This window comes from Muntiacus reevesi, chromosome 2, assembly GCF_963930625.1.
Source record: "Muntiacus reevesi chromosome 2, mMunRee1.1, whole genome shotgun sequence".
NCBI classification, from domain to species: domain Eukaryota; kingdom Metazoa; phylum Chordata; class Mammalia; order Artiodactyla; family Cervidae; genus Muntiacus; species Muntiacus reevesi.
Window position 1 is genome coordinate 172,967,366 of NC_089250.1, and position 18,430 is coordinate 172,985,795.

The window sequence follows — 18,430 nt, forward strand, 5'->3', positions numbered from 1 at the left end:
AGGCACCTCTTGGGGGACATCTGCCATGACGGCTGAGCGGCTGGACTTTCGGAACCTGGACCTGCTGCAGCGATGGGGTGGTCAGTGCCAGCTCTCCCAGGGCGAGGCCCCGTGGTGGGCTCTACCCTCAGTGAAGGGGCAAAGCACAGACTTGGTCCCCCACCCGCAGTGCTGGGGCTCTGTTCCCCTCATCTTTCCTGTCGATGGTGCAGAGTACCTCCCTTGCAGAGCCTTGGGCAGCCCTGCACTGTCTCCTGGCCCGGCAGGCAGTCCTGTCTGTCTGAGAGGGGTCCCGGGGCGTGTGGGGAGCGTGTCCTAGGAGGTGGCGCCCCGGGCCTGGGCTGCCCTCTGCACCACCTTGTGCAGGGCCTCCTTGACCTCCCGGTTCCGCAAGCAGTAGATGATGGGGTTGAGCAGGGGCGTGAGCACTGTGTAGACCACGGACACCAGCTTGTGGAGGTCAAAGGAGTAGATGGCACGAGGCCGGGCATAGATGAAGAGGGAGGCAGAGTAGAAGATGACCACCACGGCCAGGTGTGCGGTGCAGGTGGAGAAGGCCTTGTGCCGGCCGGCGGCGGAGGGGACACGCAGCACGGCACTGATGATGGCCGTGTAGGAGGAGACAGTGAGCAGCAGGGGCCCAAGCAGGATGAGCAGCGCCAGGAGGAAGTCCACCAGCTCAGCCAGGGCCACGTCGGAGCACGCCAGGTTCAGCAGGGGCGACACGTCGCAGAAGAAGTGGTTCATGATGTTGGGGCCGCAGTAGCCCAGCCGCGCGATGAAGAAGACCTTTCCCACAGAGATGGTGAAGCCCGAGAGCCAGGAGCCGGCGGCCAGGAGGCTGCAGAGGCTGGGACTCATGATGGCTGGGTAGCGCAGGGGGCTGCAGATGGCCACGTAGCGGTCGTAGGCCATGACACCCAGGAGGGCGCACTCGGTGCAGGCCAGCGCCAGGAAGAAGTACAGCTGAGCCATGCAGCCCGCAAAGGAGATGCGGCGGGCCCCGGGCACCAGCAGGCTGAGCAGCATCCTGGGCACCGTGACGGAGACGTACCACACCTCCAGGAAGGACAGGTTGCTGAGGAAGACGTACATGGGCTTGTGCAGCGCGGGGCTGGCCTGGACCACGGCAATGATGAGCAGGTTCTCGGTGACGGTCAGCAGGTAGACCAGCAGGAACAGCACCAGCAGGCACACGTGGAGCCCCAGCGAGCCCGGGAAGCCCACCAGGATGAACTCGGTCACCTCCGAGTGGTTGGCCCCTGCAGACGGGGCCCGCATGGCCCTGCCTGGGGGCAGAGGTGGCGGATTAGGCGTCGCGCCTCCCATGTGGCGCCCAGCTCCCCGTGAGGAAGGGTCCTGACCCTCGTATGCATCCTCACTGCTGCCCACGCCTGGTCCACGGCACCACGAGTTTCCTACGGGTGCTTGGTGGGTGCTGGGCAGATGTCTGCTCTGGGGCCGTTAGCCTGCCTGGCCGCCGGCAGACAGATGCGGTTATTGGGGGGAGGGGGAGCGGGTCGCCTGTAGGACATCTCAGAGCTTGATCTGGGGACCTGCCGGCAGGCTTCATGGGGATGGGTTGGGGGCCATGGCCCAGGGCCTCTGGTCAGGAATAGTGGGCAAGTGAGTGGGGCATCCGGGTGGGGCCAGGCCTGGAGCCAGGCTCACTGTCTCCCCAGGTGAGGGCACCCTGTGCATGCGATGACAACCCTGCCAAGTTTACCCATGGTTACACTGCAGCGCTCGGCAGGCCCCAGGAAGGCTGGCACATGTTCCCGAGGAGAAGCAAGCTCCAGAGGGTTAGCAGCACCCAGGGACCAAGTCCCTCCACCCTGGGTCCCCTCATAGCCCTGGACATGTGAGCTGTGACTCCAGCCCTCAGCCGCGGGATTCCATGCCAGTTCTGCCAGTTCCGTCTGAGCCTGGCCCTGCAGGCGTGCTCTGGGGCAGGACCATTCTGTGTGGGTCTCTGCCCCTCCAACCCAGGGGACAGTCAAGGGGCTGCCAGGGCTGGCGGTGGCTTCCTTCCTGCTACAGGAAATTGTTCTCATGGGCTCAGAAGGGCTGGATCCTCAGGTGGGAGTCAGCCCCCACCCCACCTTACTGGGCAGCCGGGTCTCTTTTCTCCTGCTGCTCCCACCCGCCCCGCTAGCCTGTTCCTCTGTCCTGGGCCCTCTGGACATTCCTGTGAGCTTCCAGGCCTCCAAAACCCATTTACAGACCAGCCGCTCATTGGTGATGTGGCTGACTTTAGCTTTGTGTCCATTGTAAGAGCCTCGAACATGGCCCCGAGTGGGCCCAGGCTTGATGCTGGACTCACACCCTGTCGGTTGTAGGCTGGTCACCTCTGGAGAGCGTGTCTGGGGAACAGAAGCCCCAGCCTCTCATCTCTGCCCCGTGTCCAGGTGCTCCAGGTGGCAGGAGCTCCCAGTTTTCATTCCGCAGAGATTTCAGGGGCCAGTGGAGCCCCAGGCTCCCTGGTGTGGCTCCGGGACTGTCTGCTTGGGTTCAGACCTCGCCCTCCTCCGGTCACCTGCTGTCCCCTTGCCTCCGGCCACTCAGCTGTCCTGCGGGGTCATGGCAGGACTCTGGCTGGGCTCCCAGGGGTGGGGATGAGCTCTGAGGACCTGCACTCACTACCGACCCTGGGGTGCCTTGAGGCCCTTGGGGGCGGCAGTGACTGCAGGCGGAGGAGGGTGCCTGGCTAGACCATGGAGGCGGTGCTGGGCCTGCTGTGGCCGGGCCTGGGCAGGACTGCCCTGGTCCTCCCTCCCCGCTGTGGCCCCTGATGGTCCGACAGCCTCTTCTGCTCAGACGGGCCGCTGACTGGCTGTGGGGCTTGGAACAAAGTCTGTCCTCACCCAGCACCCATTTCTCTGAAAGATGGAGCAAGAGGCTGCTTCCTGGGGGCGTGGGAGGGGGAGCCCCGGTGCTCACCACCCGACACGTCACACAGACCCGCAGCACGTCACACAGACCCACAGCACATCACACACACAACACGTCACACACACATCACACAGACACACAACATGTCACACACAACACATCAGACACACAACACGTCACACACAACACGTCACACATGTCACATATAAAACATCACACAGACCCACAGCACATCACACACACAACATGTCACACACAACACATCAGACACACAACACGTCACACACAACACGTCACACACATGTCACATATAAAACATCACACAGACCCACAGCACATCACACACACATCACACAGACACACAACACGGCACACACACAACTTGTCACACACAACACACATCACACAGACATGTAGCATGTCACACAGACCCACAGCACATCACACACACAACACGTCACACACATGTCACATATAAAGCACATCACACAGACCCACAGCACATCACACACACAACATGTCACACATACAACACACATCACACAGACACACATGTCACACATGCAACACACATCACACAGACACGCAGCACGTCACACAGACATGCAGCACATCACACAGACCCACAGCACATCACACACACAACACGTCACACACACATCACACAGACACACAACACGTCACACACATCAGACACACAACACGTCACACACAACACATCAGACACACAACACGTCACACACATGTCACATATAAAACATCACACAGACCCACAACACATCACACACACAACACGTCACACACACATCACACAGACACACAACACGTCACACACAACACATCAGACACACAACACGTCACACACAACACATCAGACACACAATATGTCACACACATGTCACATATAAAACATCACACAGACCCACAGCACATCACACACACATCACACAGACACACAACACGGCACACACACAACATGTCACACACAACACACATCACACAGACACGCAGCACGTCACACAGACCCACAGCACATCACACACACAACACGTCACACACACATCACACACACGTCACACAGACACAACACGGCACACACACAACATGTCACACACACACACGTCACACATACAACACATCACACAGACACGCAGCACGTCACACACACACCTGTGGTCCCTGTCCTGCACTGGGATGCACCAGTGAACACAAGTGCTCCCCAAACCTGACACGATTGCTGAGCCCACAGGCCCCAGCAGAGCACCGTTCACGCGGACCCCACGCCTCCAGGCAGACAAGGACACACAGACAGACGTCCTCTGCCCCACGCCGCCCGCCCAGACCTGGTTCTGGTACACGGGTAATCCCCCAGCCACAGACACGTGCCCTTCACGCCAGCGCAGTCGGGGCACAGGCCCGGCTGCCGGCCGCCCAGGTCGCTGTGGGCACAGCTGTGCGGTGTGGTCTCAGCCACGCCGAGACGGCAGGCCCCCGGGGCGGAGCCGGGCGCGCTTCAGCCCTGCCGCGGCCCTGCCTGCCCGTCGGGGGGGCCTGAAGATCTTTGGGGCAGGGACCCGGCCGGCGAGGCTCCCTGCCTGGTCTCGGGTGCTCAGGCTCAGCTCTGGGCGCCTGGCCCACGGATGTACCACCCCCCCCAGGGCAGTCCGGTTCCCCACGACCATCCGGGTGCGTCCCTACCAGGATAGAGCTCTGAGGAGGCAGAAGGATGAGCCTGGCGGCAGAGACCCCCTTCACAGTAAAGAGGCCCCTCCAGTCAGAAACGGCAGGTGACGCCCAAGACGGAAGCAGGTGCCGCCTCAGGGTCCCCGCGTCACAGGAGCAGGAGCTGGGCCTTTTGGGGAGCTCAGGGGCCCTGGTCCCCTCTGCGTGGGGAGAGTGGCCGAGGGCAGGCTCCCGGAGCCCACACCGCCCCCTCCCCGGGCACAGCCGAGCTAGCCGAGCCTTAAGTGGGAGGCTGAGCTGGGTCCCCATTCCCCGCCTTCTCACACAGGAGGAGGAGGGGACAGGCCTGGGCTCTCCGCCCTCCTCCCAGGGGCCAGCGCCGGCCGCAACTCCCCTGGGGAGGCCAGGCCTCCGCCCGTGTGATCCGCTTTGTCAGCCACGGGGCTGGGAACAGACCTCAGAGGGAAACCTTCCTTCCCCGCGCTCCTCCTGGGGCCAGAGCTGATGTGACGGGTGCAGGGTGTGTGGACCAGTGGACACTCTCTTTACCCAGCAGCTGCTTGGTGCAGCAGGGGGGCCTCAGGCGGGAGCCGCTGCCCAGCATTGGCCAGCGCTGGGGCTGTAGGAAGGGCCCAGGCCACGGCCCAGACCTGCTGTCCTTGGGCGAGCTCCGTGCTGCCCCCCAGAGGGGCTGGAGCCGGGGCCCCTGCTAGACTCACAGTCACCGGCCACCTGCCCCCCCCCGCCCCGCCGGTGGTCCACTGTGGGGGTCACACGAGGTGCACGGAGACTCCTCCGTGAGGCAGGAAGGGGAGCTGGCGCTGAGACCCTCAGCCCGGGGGAGGTGAGGGGAGGGGCTGGGACCCCACAAGTGGGCCTTGGCACCCTGGCATATCGATGTCTGTGCTGGATCAGAGAAGGGGCCCCACAGGCGACAGGGACAGCCAGCCAACCCTCAGAGGGAGGCAGGGCCCAGGAGCGGAGCCTGGGGCGGGCAGATGGGGGACGGAGATGTTGGCCGTGAGGCTGGTTTTCCTTTGCAGTGAGCGAGGGCCTGACCGCGCCTCGTCCTGAGGCTGTTAAAGCCGACCTATGCAGGGGGTAATTTAAGTGACGGAGAGTGTGGCCAGCCCTGACGGCACTGGAGGACACCGAGACGTTGCTGATGGGGTGGGTGGCGTGTCTTTCTGTCCGACACCCTCCTTTCCTGCTGGGCGGGTGCAGAGGCGCAGCTGGGGGCTCTGGGCTGGGCTGCCCTGCCTGGCGGGGCCCTGTCTGCTGCGCCCTGTGGCTCTGCCTGCGTAGAGGCCCCTGGAACCTTCGTGGGGCGTGGCTCCGGCCTTTTGAGCAGCCCCCACTCCCACATGCTCAGGGCTTGCTCTCAAGCCTCCGGGGCCTGGCACCAACCCCCCCCGAGTCAAGGTCGGGGTCTCTCCCGGAGCCTTGGTGAGCTCGCAGTATCTCAGGCTGCAGAGCGCCTGGGACGTCGAGCCATCTGTTGAAGACCTCGGTGTGTGGTTGGGGATTCTCTTCTTGGGAACCCAGGCATCTGTGGACAGCCTCTTGGCTCATGGTCGAGGGTTCCCCAACCTCCACTTCCCAGGGCCCTGCGCCCCATGTCGAGTCAGACCCTCCCCTGACACCCCGGCTTCACGTCACCCTGTGTCCGAGAACTCTTGTTTTGCCTGTTTCCTGGGTCACTCCCACAGCACCCTCCCCCGCCCCACATGCAGCCTCCAGGGTTCAGTCACCCACCCTGCCGAGGACCCCTCTCTGTCTCTGCCACAGGAACTGCCTCCCCAGGAGCTTCCTAAACTCCACACCCCCCCTTCTCAGAAAACAAGCCACAGGGTAGGGGCTGGACTTCCTGCCTCCGCACAGAGACCTTATCTGTCCCCAGGACTTCCGAGGCCTCCTGCCCGCGAGTGGGGCTGGCCTCCCCCTGTGCTGAGCTCTGCACCCCCACCCCCACACCCCAAGAACCCTCCCCGGCTTCGCTCCTGGGTCTCCACCTGCTTTCTCTTCTGACTTCCAGCCTCAGTGTGGAAACTCCCAGTCCCCCCGTCTCCCCCACCTCTGCCCTTGGCCGTCAGACCCTCCCTTCCATACCCCGCTAGTGCCAGCCGGGCAGGGAGGCCTGTGACTGGCCGTGTCTGCAGGAGGAGGGAACCCGCTCTTGTACCCCGCTTTCTGCCCCTGCTCTGCTCTTTGGCCCCACGCTGCCTAGCCAACCCGGGTGGGACACCCTCAGTCACACGGACCACTCACCCAAAGGGGGCCGCTCGGTGCTGCTTGAGTTGCCTGGGATGGCTGTTTCTACTTGTTTGGTGCCTGCATGCTAAGTCGCTTCAGTGGTGTCTGACTCTATGTGACCCCATGGATTGTAGCCCGCCAGGCCCTTCTGTCCATGGGCTTCTTCAGGTAGGAATACTGGAGTGAGGAACCATTCCTTTCTTCAGGGGATCTTCCTGACCCAGGAATCGAACCTGCCTCTCGTAGGTCCCCAGGATAAGCAGGCAGGTTCTTTACCACGAGTGCCTCCTGGGAGGTCCGTGTAAAATTTAGAATCATTTTGCCAAGTTTAGTCCCCTTCCTTTGTCTGCATAGTTAATGTCTCTGCCTTTTAATATGCTATCTAGGTTGGTCATAGCTTTTCTTCCAAGGAGCAAGTGTCTTTTAATTTCATGGCTGCAGTCATCATCTGCAGTGATTTTGGAGCCCCCCCACAATAAAGTCTGTCACTGTTTCCACTGTTTCCCCATCTATTTGCCATGAAGTGATGGGACCAGATGCCTTGATCTTAGTTTTTTGAATGTGGAGTTTTAAGCTAGCTTTTCATTAAGTAGTTACTCCTAAAGAGTTAATACTTTTGTTGTTTTTATCAACCGTAGCTATTTATTTATTTATTTATTTTTCAACCGTAGCTATTTAAAAGAATTAATTTTCTGTTTATTCTTACATGTAGAAAATCAAGTGACTTGTTTATTGACAAGTGTCAACTACAAATTGGCACTTGCCAAGAGCATTTGCCAGCAACTGAACAAAAACAACAAGGAAGTGTGCCATCTGCCTCTGGGGAGATTGAACCCTGTGCTGCTGCAGTTGCAGAACTTCAACACCCGCTGAGGGGAGTTCAGCGTGGAAAGTGAGGCACTCTGTGTTCCAGGGAATCTGGCGGGACAGGTCTTTAGATAGTTAGATATTTTCAGGAACTGATTTTATGGTCCCATTCCTTCCATCTCTTCGTATCTAGAAAATCACTAAATTTCTTAATGGTGACATGAACTCCTCGTGACTAGCAGAGGAACTTTTATAAAGTACAAGCAGTTGATGGCCTTGAACTCCCCCCTTCACCAAAGTCTCATATGTTGACGTTCCCCCACTGCCTCTTTGGAGCAATCTCAGTGCTGTCTGAGCTGCTGTCTCCAGGCTGCAGTTCTCCTTTTGCCCCTAATAAAACTTAACTTGCAACTCTCACACTGTGTATCTTTTTTTAGTCAACACAAGTTATCCAGTTATCTTGCTAAACTTCTGAACTCTACTAACCTATCCATAGCTTCTTCTGGATTTTTATATTCTCAGGGACCTTGTCTGGGAGAATGACAGCTTCACAGTCATTTCCAACCCTTACAAGTTTTCTTCCTGTAACTCACCACACCGGTCAAGACTCCAGGGCAAAGTCAGACACAGAAGCGAGCATAGCCTGTTTCTGGTCTCAGAAAGTAGGATGCTGGCTGCGAGCTCTGTTCTGGTGACAGTTCTCATCAGATTGAGAAAACTCCCTCCTACTTCTCGTTTGCAAAGACTTACCTTATTTATGAGGCTTCCCTGGTGGCTCAGACCGTAAAGAGTCTGCCTGCCAACACAGGAGACCTGGGTTGGGTCCCTGGGTCGGGAAGATCCCCTGGAGAAGGAAATGGCCACCCACTCCAGTGTTCTTGCCTGGAGAATCCCATGGATGGAGAAACCTGGTGGGCCACAGTCCACAGGGTCACAGAGAGTCGGACTTGACTGAGTGGCTAACACGCATGGATTTGCCATGTTTGCCTGTTGGCAACCATTTTGGTTGCTTGAGTTTTTGTCTACTGTGAATAATGCAGTTATGAACATTCCCCTGTACGCTTTCCGTACACACAGGTTTTAACTTCTCCTGGGGGCCATCCAGGGGCTGGGTGGCAGGACCGTGGGTCGGGGTGTGTCGCCCACCGTGAGAGGCCCCGCCTTCCCAGGTGGCTGTGGACTGGGAGCGCCAACGGCCTCACAGCTTTCAGTCTCCTGACGGGCCTGCACGGCTGCTTTGCTGTTTTAAGTTGCAGTTCCCCAGAGAGTCATCTGACATCTATGTTTCTTCTTTGGTGAAGTTAAAATAGTTTGCTGATTATATCATTGGGTGGTTTTCTTATCCTTGAGTGTGAGAATTTATTATCTTTTGAATAGAAGTCCTTTATTAGATGTGTAATTTTCAAATATTTCCTTCTTATCTGTAGTTTGTCTTTTCCTCCTATTTCAAAGAAAGATTTTTAATTTTTATGTAGTTCATTTATCTATGGTTATTTTATATTTTGTATTTTTGGGTCATATCTAAGAAATATTGGCATACTCTCAGGTCAAAAAGATTTTCTCCTATGTTTTCTTGATAATGTTAGATTTTTACATTGAAGTTTATGATATATTTTGTGTTAATTTTTGCCTATGGTATGAGGTCAAACATTCATTGGATCATAGAGAAAGCAAAGGAATTCCAGAAAAACATCTACTTTAGCTTCATTGACTACATTAAAGCTTTTGACTGTATGGATCAAAACAAACTGTGGAAAATTCTTAAAGAGATGTGACTATCAGATGACCTTACATGTCTCTTGAGGAACCTGTATGCAGGTCCAGAAGCAACAGTTAGAACCAGAAGTGAAACAACTGAGTGGTTCAAAATTACAAAAGGAGTAAGACAAGGCTATATAAATTGTTACCCTATTTATTTAACTGATATGCAGAGTGCATCATGTAAAATGCTGGGCTGGATGAATCACAGGTTGGAAATCAAGATTGCCAGGAGAAATATCAACAACCTCAGATATGCAGATGATATGACTCAAATGGCAGAAAGTGACCAGGAACTAAAGAGACTCTTGATGATGGTGAGAGAGGAGAGTGAAAAAACTGGCTTAAAACTCAACGTTCAAAAACTAAGATCATGGCATCCGGTACCATCACTTCTTGGTAAATAGGTGGGGAAAAAATGGAAACAGTGACAGATTTTCTTTTTTGGGGCTCCAAAATCACTGCAGATGATGACTGCAGACATGAAATTGAAAAATGCTTGCTCCTTGGAAGGAAAGCTATGACAAACCTAGACAGCATACTAAAGAACAGAGACATCACTTTGCTGACTAAAGTCCAAGGTATGGTTTTTCCAGTAGTTATGAGAGTTGGACCATAAAGCAGAATGAGCTCTGAAGACTTGATCTCTCAAACTCTGGTGTTGGATAAGACTCTTGAGAGTCCCTTGGACTGCAAGGAGATCCAACAGTCAGTCCTAAAGGAAATCTACCCTGAAAATTCATTGGAAGGACTGATGCTGAGGCTGAACCTCCAATACTTTGGCCCCATGATTTGAAGAGCCGACTCATTGGAAAAGACCCTGATGCTGGGGAAGATTGAGGGCAGGAGGAGAAGGGGACGACAGAGGGTGAGATGGTTGCATGGCATCACCGACTTGATGGACATGAGTTTGAGTAAACCCCGGGAGCTGGTGACGGACATGGAGGCCTCGTGTGCTGCAGTCCGTGGGGCTGCAGAGTTGGGCAGGATTGAGTAACTGGACAGCGGCAACTTTGGGTTGCAAGCTGATGTTGCTGTGTCTATGTAGCTGCTCGCACTGGTCTGCATGTGGCCTCTGCGGGTTCTTTCAGTCGCCCCCGTGTGCCTGTGGCGCACTTCCTTCCGTTCTTTTATTATTGTTTTGATCACTTCTTTATTAGCTTCAGGTGTACAGAGATTCAGGACTTTCACAGATTACACTAAATTAAAAGATGTTATAAGATAGTGATTCCCTCTGCTATAAAGCTCTGCTTGTTGCTTATCTATTTTATATCTACATAGTGTTTTGTATCTCTTAATTCTATACCCCCAGTTTTCCCCTCTCCCTTCCCTATCTCCTTTGGTAACCATTGTTTTTCTTTTTTCCCCCTTACATTTGTGAGTCTGTTTCTGTTTTGCATATACATTTATTTGTATTATTTTTAGATTTCACATGTAAGTGATATCACGTAGTGTTTGTCTTTCTCTGACTTGTTTCACTAAGTATAATATTCTCTAGGTCTACCTGTGTGTGCATGCTCAGTTGTGACTGACTCTTTGCAACCCCATGGACTGTAGCTCACCAGCCTCTGCTGTCCATGAAATTTTCCAGGCATGATTACTAGAGTGGGTTGACATTTCCTTCTCCAGGGCATCTTTCCAACCCAGGGACTGAACTCGAGTCTCCTGCATTGGCAGGTGGATTGTTTACCACTGAGCCTCCTGGGAAGCCTAGGTCTGTCCACTGTAAATGGCAGAATTTCACTCTTTTTAATGGTTGAGTAATATTCCATTGTATGTATGTACCACGTCTTCTTTACCCATTACTCTGTTGATGGGCAGTGGGTTGCTTCCATATCTTGGCTGTTGTGTTAACATTGGAATGCATGTATCTTTTCAAATTAGCATTTTAATTTTTTCTGGATATATGCCCAAGAGTGGAACTGCTGGATCCTATGGTAGTTCACTTTTTACTTTTTTGAGGAACCTCTGTATTATTTCCATAGAGGCTGCACCAATTTACATGCCTATCAGCAGTGTACAAGGGTTTCCTTTCCTCCACCTCTGTGCCAACATTTGTTACTTGTAGACTTTTTGATAGCCATTCTGACAGGTGTGAGGTGATATTGCCTTGTTTTGATTTGCATTTCTGTGTCTATTGAGATGGTCATGTGATTTGTATCTTTCCTTTTGGTAACGTGTATCACATTGATTGATTTGAGAACATTGAACCATTCTTGTGTCCCTGCAGAATAAATCCAACTTGATCATGGTACATGGTCCTTTTTATATATTGTTGGATTCCATTTGCCAATATTTTGTTGAACATTTTTGCATCTATATTCATCAAGGATATTGACCTGTAATTTTTTTGTAGTGTCTGTGTCTATTTTTTGTATCAGGGTAATGATAGACTTGTAATGTGAATTTGGGAGTGTCCCAATCTCTTATATTTTTGGAATAATTTGAGGATAGGTATTACTTCTTTCGTATATGTTTCATAGAATTCCCCTGTGAAGCCATCCACTCCTGGACTTTTATTTTCTGGGTTTTTTTTTTTTTTTTTTAAATCACAAATTCAATTTCACTTCTAATGATCGGTCTCTTTAAATTATCTGTTTTCTGTGGGTTTTTTTTTGCCATGCAACCCAGATTGTGGGATCTTAGTTCCCCGACCAGGGATTGAACCCATGCCCCTGAAGTAGAAGTGTGGAGTCCTAACTGCTGGACTGCAAGGAAAGTCCCAAATTTCATTTTCTTGATTCTGTCTTGGCAGTTGTACATCTCTAGAAATTTGTCCATTTCTTCTATGTTGTCCAGTTTATTAGCATATAACTGTGGTATTCTGTTATGAGTTTTTGTATCACTGTGCATGGTGGTTATTTCTCCTTTCATTTTTTATTTGTTTATTTGGTTCCTCTCATTTTTCTTCTTGGTGAGTCTGACTATAGGTTTATCAGTTTTATTTTTTTCAGAGAACATTTGGTTTCACAGACTTTTTCTACTTTGTTATGTCTATCTTCTTGATTACTTTCCTTCTGGGGACTCTGGGGCTTGTTTGTTCTTTTTCTACTTCTTTCAGGTGGCAGGTGAGCTTCTTTGCGATTTTCCTTCTTTCTTGAGGAAAGCCTGTGCTACTGTGTTACTAAAAGCAGCTCTTGGAACTGCTTTTGCTGCATGCCGTAGATTTTGGAGAGTTGTGTTTCTGTTTTCATTTGTCTCTAGGTGTTTTCTGATGTCCTTTTTGACTTCATTGACCCATTTTTTTTGTTGTTGTTTTTATTTTAGCAGCATGTTGTTTAGTCTCTACATATTTGTTTTTTTCTTTTTGTTTCTGTAGTTGATTTCTTTTGTTTTGTTTTTTTTTTCTTCTGTAGTTGACTTCTACATTTCATACAGTTGTGATCAGAAAGAATGTATGAGTAACATATGCACCTTTCTCACAGTTTTTGCTGTACAGGAGCCCTCTGCTGGTTTCCAGGGATAACTGCTCTGCACGGAGATGTGTTTCTGGTGAGTCCCTGGGAGCAGGTGAGCTCTACCTCCTCTTACTCCACCATCTTGACTGATCCCCCTGAGGTTTGTATAATTTTCTTAGTAGTTGCTCTAGCTATTATACATATAAGTAATTTATCACCACTTACAGGTGAAGCACATATATTTAGATCAGATACTTAGGAAATTGTATTTTTAAATTGGGAGGGTGAAAGTGAAAGTCGCTTAGTTGTGTCCGACTCTTTGTGACCCCATGGACTGTCCATGGGATTCTCCAGGCCAGAATACTAGAGTGGGTAGCCTTTCCCTTCTCCAGGGGATCTTCCCAACCCAGGGATCAAATCCAGGTCTCCCAGACTGCAGGAGGATTCTTTACCAGCTGAGCCACAAGGGAAGCCCAGGGATGGTAAAGGAACCTAAACGTGAGTAAGGCTTCTGTATTTCACTTGAGGTGGTAAAATGTCACACTCTATTTATGGGCTTCTATGTACCCCGAGCACCACTTCAGATGTTGTAACTTTTGCTTCAGTCATAAAACGTGATTAAAGAAACTCACAAAGTGAAAGTCTATTATGTTCCTTTCTACTTTTACCTATTTCATTGTTCTTTCCTTTCAGAAAGGCCCATCTTACTATTATCATTTTCTTTCTGTTTGAAGGGATTTTTTTAGCCATTATTTAAGGGTAGTTCTGCTAATTTTTTTTAGGATTTTTTTCTTTGTCCTTAGTTTTCAAATGTTTAATTATTATGTGTTTTCATGTGAATTTCTTTGAGTTTATTCTCTTTGGGATTTACTCAGTTTCTTGGATCTGTAAATTTACATCTTCTATGAAATTTGGGAAGTTTTCAGCCATTATATCTTCAAATTCTTTTTTAGTCTGACATTCTCTTCTCTCCTCCCCAAATCTCCAATGATAGCAATGTTAGATCTTTAGTTATTGTCCCAGAGGTCTCTGAGGCTCTGTTAACTTTTTAATTTTTTTCCTGCTGTTTACACTGAGTAAATTCTATTTTTTTTCTTCAGGTTCACTGATGCTATTATTTGTCATGTCCATTCTACTCTTGAGTCCACTAAGTGAGTTTTTTTAAAAAAAATTCACTTATTGTATTTTCAGTTCTATAATTTCCATTTGGTTCTTTAAAAAAAAAAACACCTAACAGCTTTTTGAGATACAATTCACATACCACAAATGCATCTTTTAAAAGTGTATCATCCAGTGATTTTTAGTGGATTCATTCAACAATCACCACTGGCTAATGTCAGAACAATTCCATGGTCCCCCAAAGGAGATCTGTCCCCATCAGTGGTCATTTTCCATCTCCTACTTCTTCCAGCCCCTGGCAACTGCCAATCCATTTTCTGCGCTACAGACTTGCCTATTTCAGACACTTCATATGAATGAAACCGTGCATGCAGTCATTTGTGGCTGGCTTCTTTCACTCAGCATGATGCTTTCAAGGTTCATCCCACTGAGGTATTTGTCAGTACTTCATGCCTTTTAGTGGCTGACTCATATTTCATGGGAATATCTTGTTCCATTAAAACAAGACTCAGTTTCCCCCACAGTCAGGCTCTCCCATCAGGAAGCTTCCATAAGCCTCTTACCTTATCCCTCAGAGGGCAGACAGAATGAAAACCACAATCACAGAAAACTAATCAAACTGATCACATGGACCACAGCCTTGTCTAACTCAGTGAAACTATGATCCATGCTGTGTGGGGCCACCCAGGATGGGTCATGGTGGAGAGTTCTGACAAAATGTGGTCCACTGGAGAAGGGAATGGCAAACCACTTCAGTATTCTTGCCTTGAGAACCCCATGAACAGTATGAAAAGGCAAAAAGATAAGACACTGAAAGATGAACTCCCCAGATCGGTAGGTGCCCAATATGCTACTGGAGAAGAGTGAAGAAATAACTCCAGAAAGAATGAGGAGACAGAGCCAAAGAGAAAACAATGCCCAGTTATGAATGTGACTGGTGATGGAAGTAAAGTCCGATGCTCTAAAGAACAATACTGCATAGGAACCTGGAATGTTAGGTCCGTGAATCAAGGTAAATTGGAAGTGGTCAAACAGGAGATGGCAAGAGTGAACATAAACATTCTAAGAATCAGTGAAATAAGATGGACTGGAATGGGTGAATTTAACTCAGATGACCATTTTATCTACTACTGTAGGCAGGAATCCCCTAGAAAAAATGGAATAGCTCTTACAGTCAACGAAAGAGTCAGAAATGCAGTATTTGGGTGCAATCTCAAAAATGACAGAATGATCTCTGTTCGTTTCCAAGGCAAGCCATTCAATATCACAGTAATCCAAGTCTATGCCCCAACCAGTAATGCTGAAGAAGCTGAAGTTAAATGGTTCTATGAGGACCTGCAAGGCCTTCTAGAACTAGCACCCAAAAAAGATGTCCTTTTCATTATAGGGGACTGGAATGCAAAAGTAGAAGTCAAGATATGCCTGGAGTAACAGGCAGATTTGGCCTTGGGGTACAAAATGAAGCAGGGCAAAGTCTAACAGTTTTGCCAGGAGAATGTACTGGTCATAGCAAACACCCTCTTCCAACAACACAAGAGAAGACTCTACACATGGACATCACCAGATGGTCATTACTGAGATTGATTATATTCTTTGCAGTCAAAGATGGATATGCTCTATAGAGTCAGCATAAACAAGACTGGGAGCTGACTGTGGCTCAGATCATGAACTCCTTATTGCCAAAGCCAGACTTAAATTGAAGAGAGTAGGGAAAACCACTAGACCATTCAGGTATGACCTAAATCAAATCACTTATGATTATACAGTGAAAGTGACAAATAGATGCAAAGGATTAGATCTGACAGACAGAGTGCCTGAAGAAGTATGGACGGAGGTTCATGGTATTGTACAGGAGGCACTGATCAAGACCATCCTCAAGAAAAACAAGGCCATTACAAATAGCTGAGAAAACAAGAGAAGCTAAAGGCAAGGGAGAAAAGGAAAGATACAGTCATTTGAGTGCAGAGTTCCAAAGAAAGTAAGGAGAGATAAGAAAGCCTTCCTTAGTGATCATTCCAAAGAAATAGAGGGAAACAACAGAATGGGAAAAACTAGAGATCTCTTCAAGAAAACTAGACATACCAAGGGAACATTTCTTGCAAAGATGGGCACAATAAAGGACAGAAATGGTATGGACCTAACAGAAGCAGAAGATATTAAGAAGAGGTGGCAAGAATACACAGAAGAACTATATAAAGATCTTCATGACCCAGATAACCACGAGGGTGTGATCACTCACCTAGAGCCGGATATCCTGGAATGTGAAGTCAAGTGGGCCTTAGGAAGCATCGCTACAAACAAAGCTAGTGGAGATGATGGAATTCCAGTTGAGCCATTTCAAATCCTGAAAGATGATGCTGCTGTAAGTGCTGCACTCAATATGCCAGCAAATCTGGAAAACTCAGCAGTGGCCACAGGACTGCAAAAGATCAGTGTTCGTTCCAATCCCAGAGAAAGGCAATGACAAAAATATTCAAACTACCACACAATTGTACTCATCTCACACACAGAAAAGTAATGCTCAAAACTCTCCAAGCCAGGCTTCAACAGTACATGAACCGTGAACTTTCAGATGTTCAAGCTGGATTTAGAAAAGGCAGAGGAACCAGAGGTCAAATTTCCAACATCCATTGAATCATAGAAAAAGCAAGAGAGTTCCAGGAAAACATCGATTTCTGCTTTATTGACTATGCCAAAGCCTTTGACTGTGTGGATCACAACTAACTGTGGAAAATTCTGAAAGAGGTGGGAATACCAGACCACCTTACCTGCCTCCTGAGAAATCTGTATGCAGGTCAGGAAGCAACAGTTAGAACTGGACATGGAACAACAGACTGGTTCAAAATCAGGAAAGGAGTACATCAAGGCTGTATATTGTCACCCTGCTTATTTAACTTATATACAGAGTACATCATGTGAAATGCCAGGCTGGATGAAGCACAAGCTGGAATCAATATTGCCGGGATAAATATCAATAACCTCAGACATGCAGATGACACCACCCTTATGGCTTAAAATGAAGAAGAACTAAAGAATGTCTTGATGAAAGTGAAAGAGGAGAGTTTAAAAGCTGGCTTAAAACCCAACCTTCAGAAAGCTAAGATCATGGCATCTGGTCCCCTCACTTATGGCAAATAGATGGGGAAACAATGGAAACAGTGAGAGGCTTAATTTTCTTGGGCTCCAAAATTACTGCAGATGGTGACTGCAGCCATGAAATTAAAAGAAGAAAAACTGTTACAACCTAGACATCGTATTAAAAAGCAGAGACATTACTTTGCCAATAAAGGTCCATCTAGTCAAAGCTATGGTTTTTACAGTAGTCATGTTTGGATGTGAGAGTTGAACCATAAAGAAAGCTGAGCACTGAAGAATTGATGCTTTTGAATTGTGGTGTGGGAGAAGACTTTTGAGAGTCCCTTAGACTGGAAGGAGATCCAACCAGTCCATCCTAAAGGAAATCAGTCTTTGGAAGCACTGATCCTTGCCCACCTGATGCTGAAGCTGAAACTCCAATCCTTGCCCACCTGATGTGAAGAACTGACTCATTGGTTAAGACCCTGATGCTGGGCAAGATTGAAGGCAGGAGAAGAGGACGACAGAGGATGAGATGATTGGATGGCATCACCAACTCGATGGACTTGAGTTTGAGCAAGCTCTGGGAGTGGATGGACAGGGAAGCCTGGCGTGCTGCAGTCCATGGGGTTGCAAAGTGTCAGACACGAGTGAGCAACTGAACTGAACTGAATATTTCATGGTATAGATATATGACATTTTGTTTATCCACTCATTGACTGAAGTGCATTTAGGTTGTTTCTATTTTTTCTATTAAGAATAATGCTATTATGAACATTTGTTCACAGGTTTTTATGTGAACTTATCTTTAAAATATTCAAGTATTGCTGATTTGCAGTATTAGTTTCAGGTGTATCTGTTAGTCACTCAATGATGTCTGACTCTGTGATCCCACAGACTGCCTGCCAGGCTCCTCTGTCATGGAATTCTCCAGGCAAGAATACTGGATTGGGTAGCCATTCCCTTCTCCAGGGGATCTTCCAAACCCAGGGATCAAACCCAGGTCTCCTGCACTGCAGGCAGATTCTTTATCATCTGAGGCTTCAGTTGTACAGCTGAATTTCAGTATTTTTACAGATTATACTCCATTTAAATGATTACAAAGTAATGTCTGTAATTCCCTGATTTGCACGATATCGCCTTCTTGCTTATCTTGGACATAACTTCATTTCTCTTTGATACACAGGATTTCTGGGTCATAGGGAACCACTGTGTGCTGTGCTTAGTCGTGTCTGACTCTTTTTGACCCCATGGACTGTAGCCCACCAGGCTCCTCTGTCTGTGGGGATTCTCCAGGCAAGAATACTAGAGTGGGTAGCCATGCCCTCCTCCAGGGGATCTTCCCAACCCAGTGATCGTACCCAGGTGTCCCACATTGCAGGCAGATTCTTTACCATCTGAGCCACCAGGGAAGCCCTAGGGAACCTCTGTGTTTAACATCTGGA

General features: G+C 49.4%; 1 protein-coding gene across 1 annotated transcript; it reads right to left on the bottom strand.

Annotated features, from left to right (window-relative positions):
- Positions 1-315: 315 nt before the first annotated feature.
- Positions 316-1,363, bottom strand: LOC136158382 (olfactory receptor 6P1-like). The gene has a single exon (XM_065920175.1). It carries the CDS (start codon positions 1,327-1,329, stop codon positions 316-318), a length of 1,014 nt encoding a protein of 337 aa, XP_065776247.1. The 5' UTR covers positions 1,330-1,363.
- Between the last annotated feature and the right edge of the window lie 17,067 nt (positions 1,364-18,430).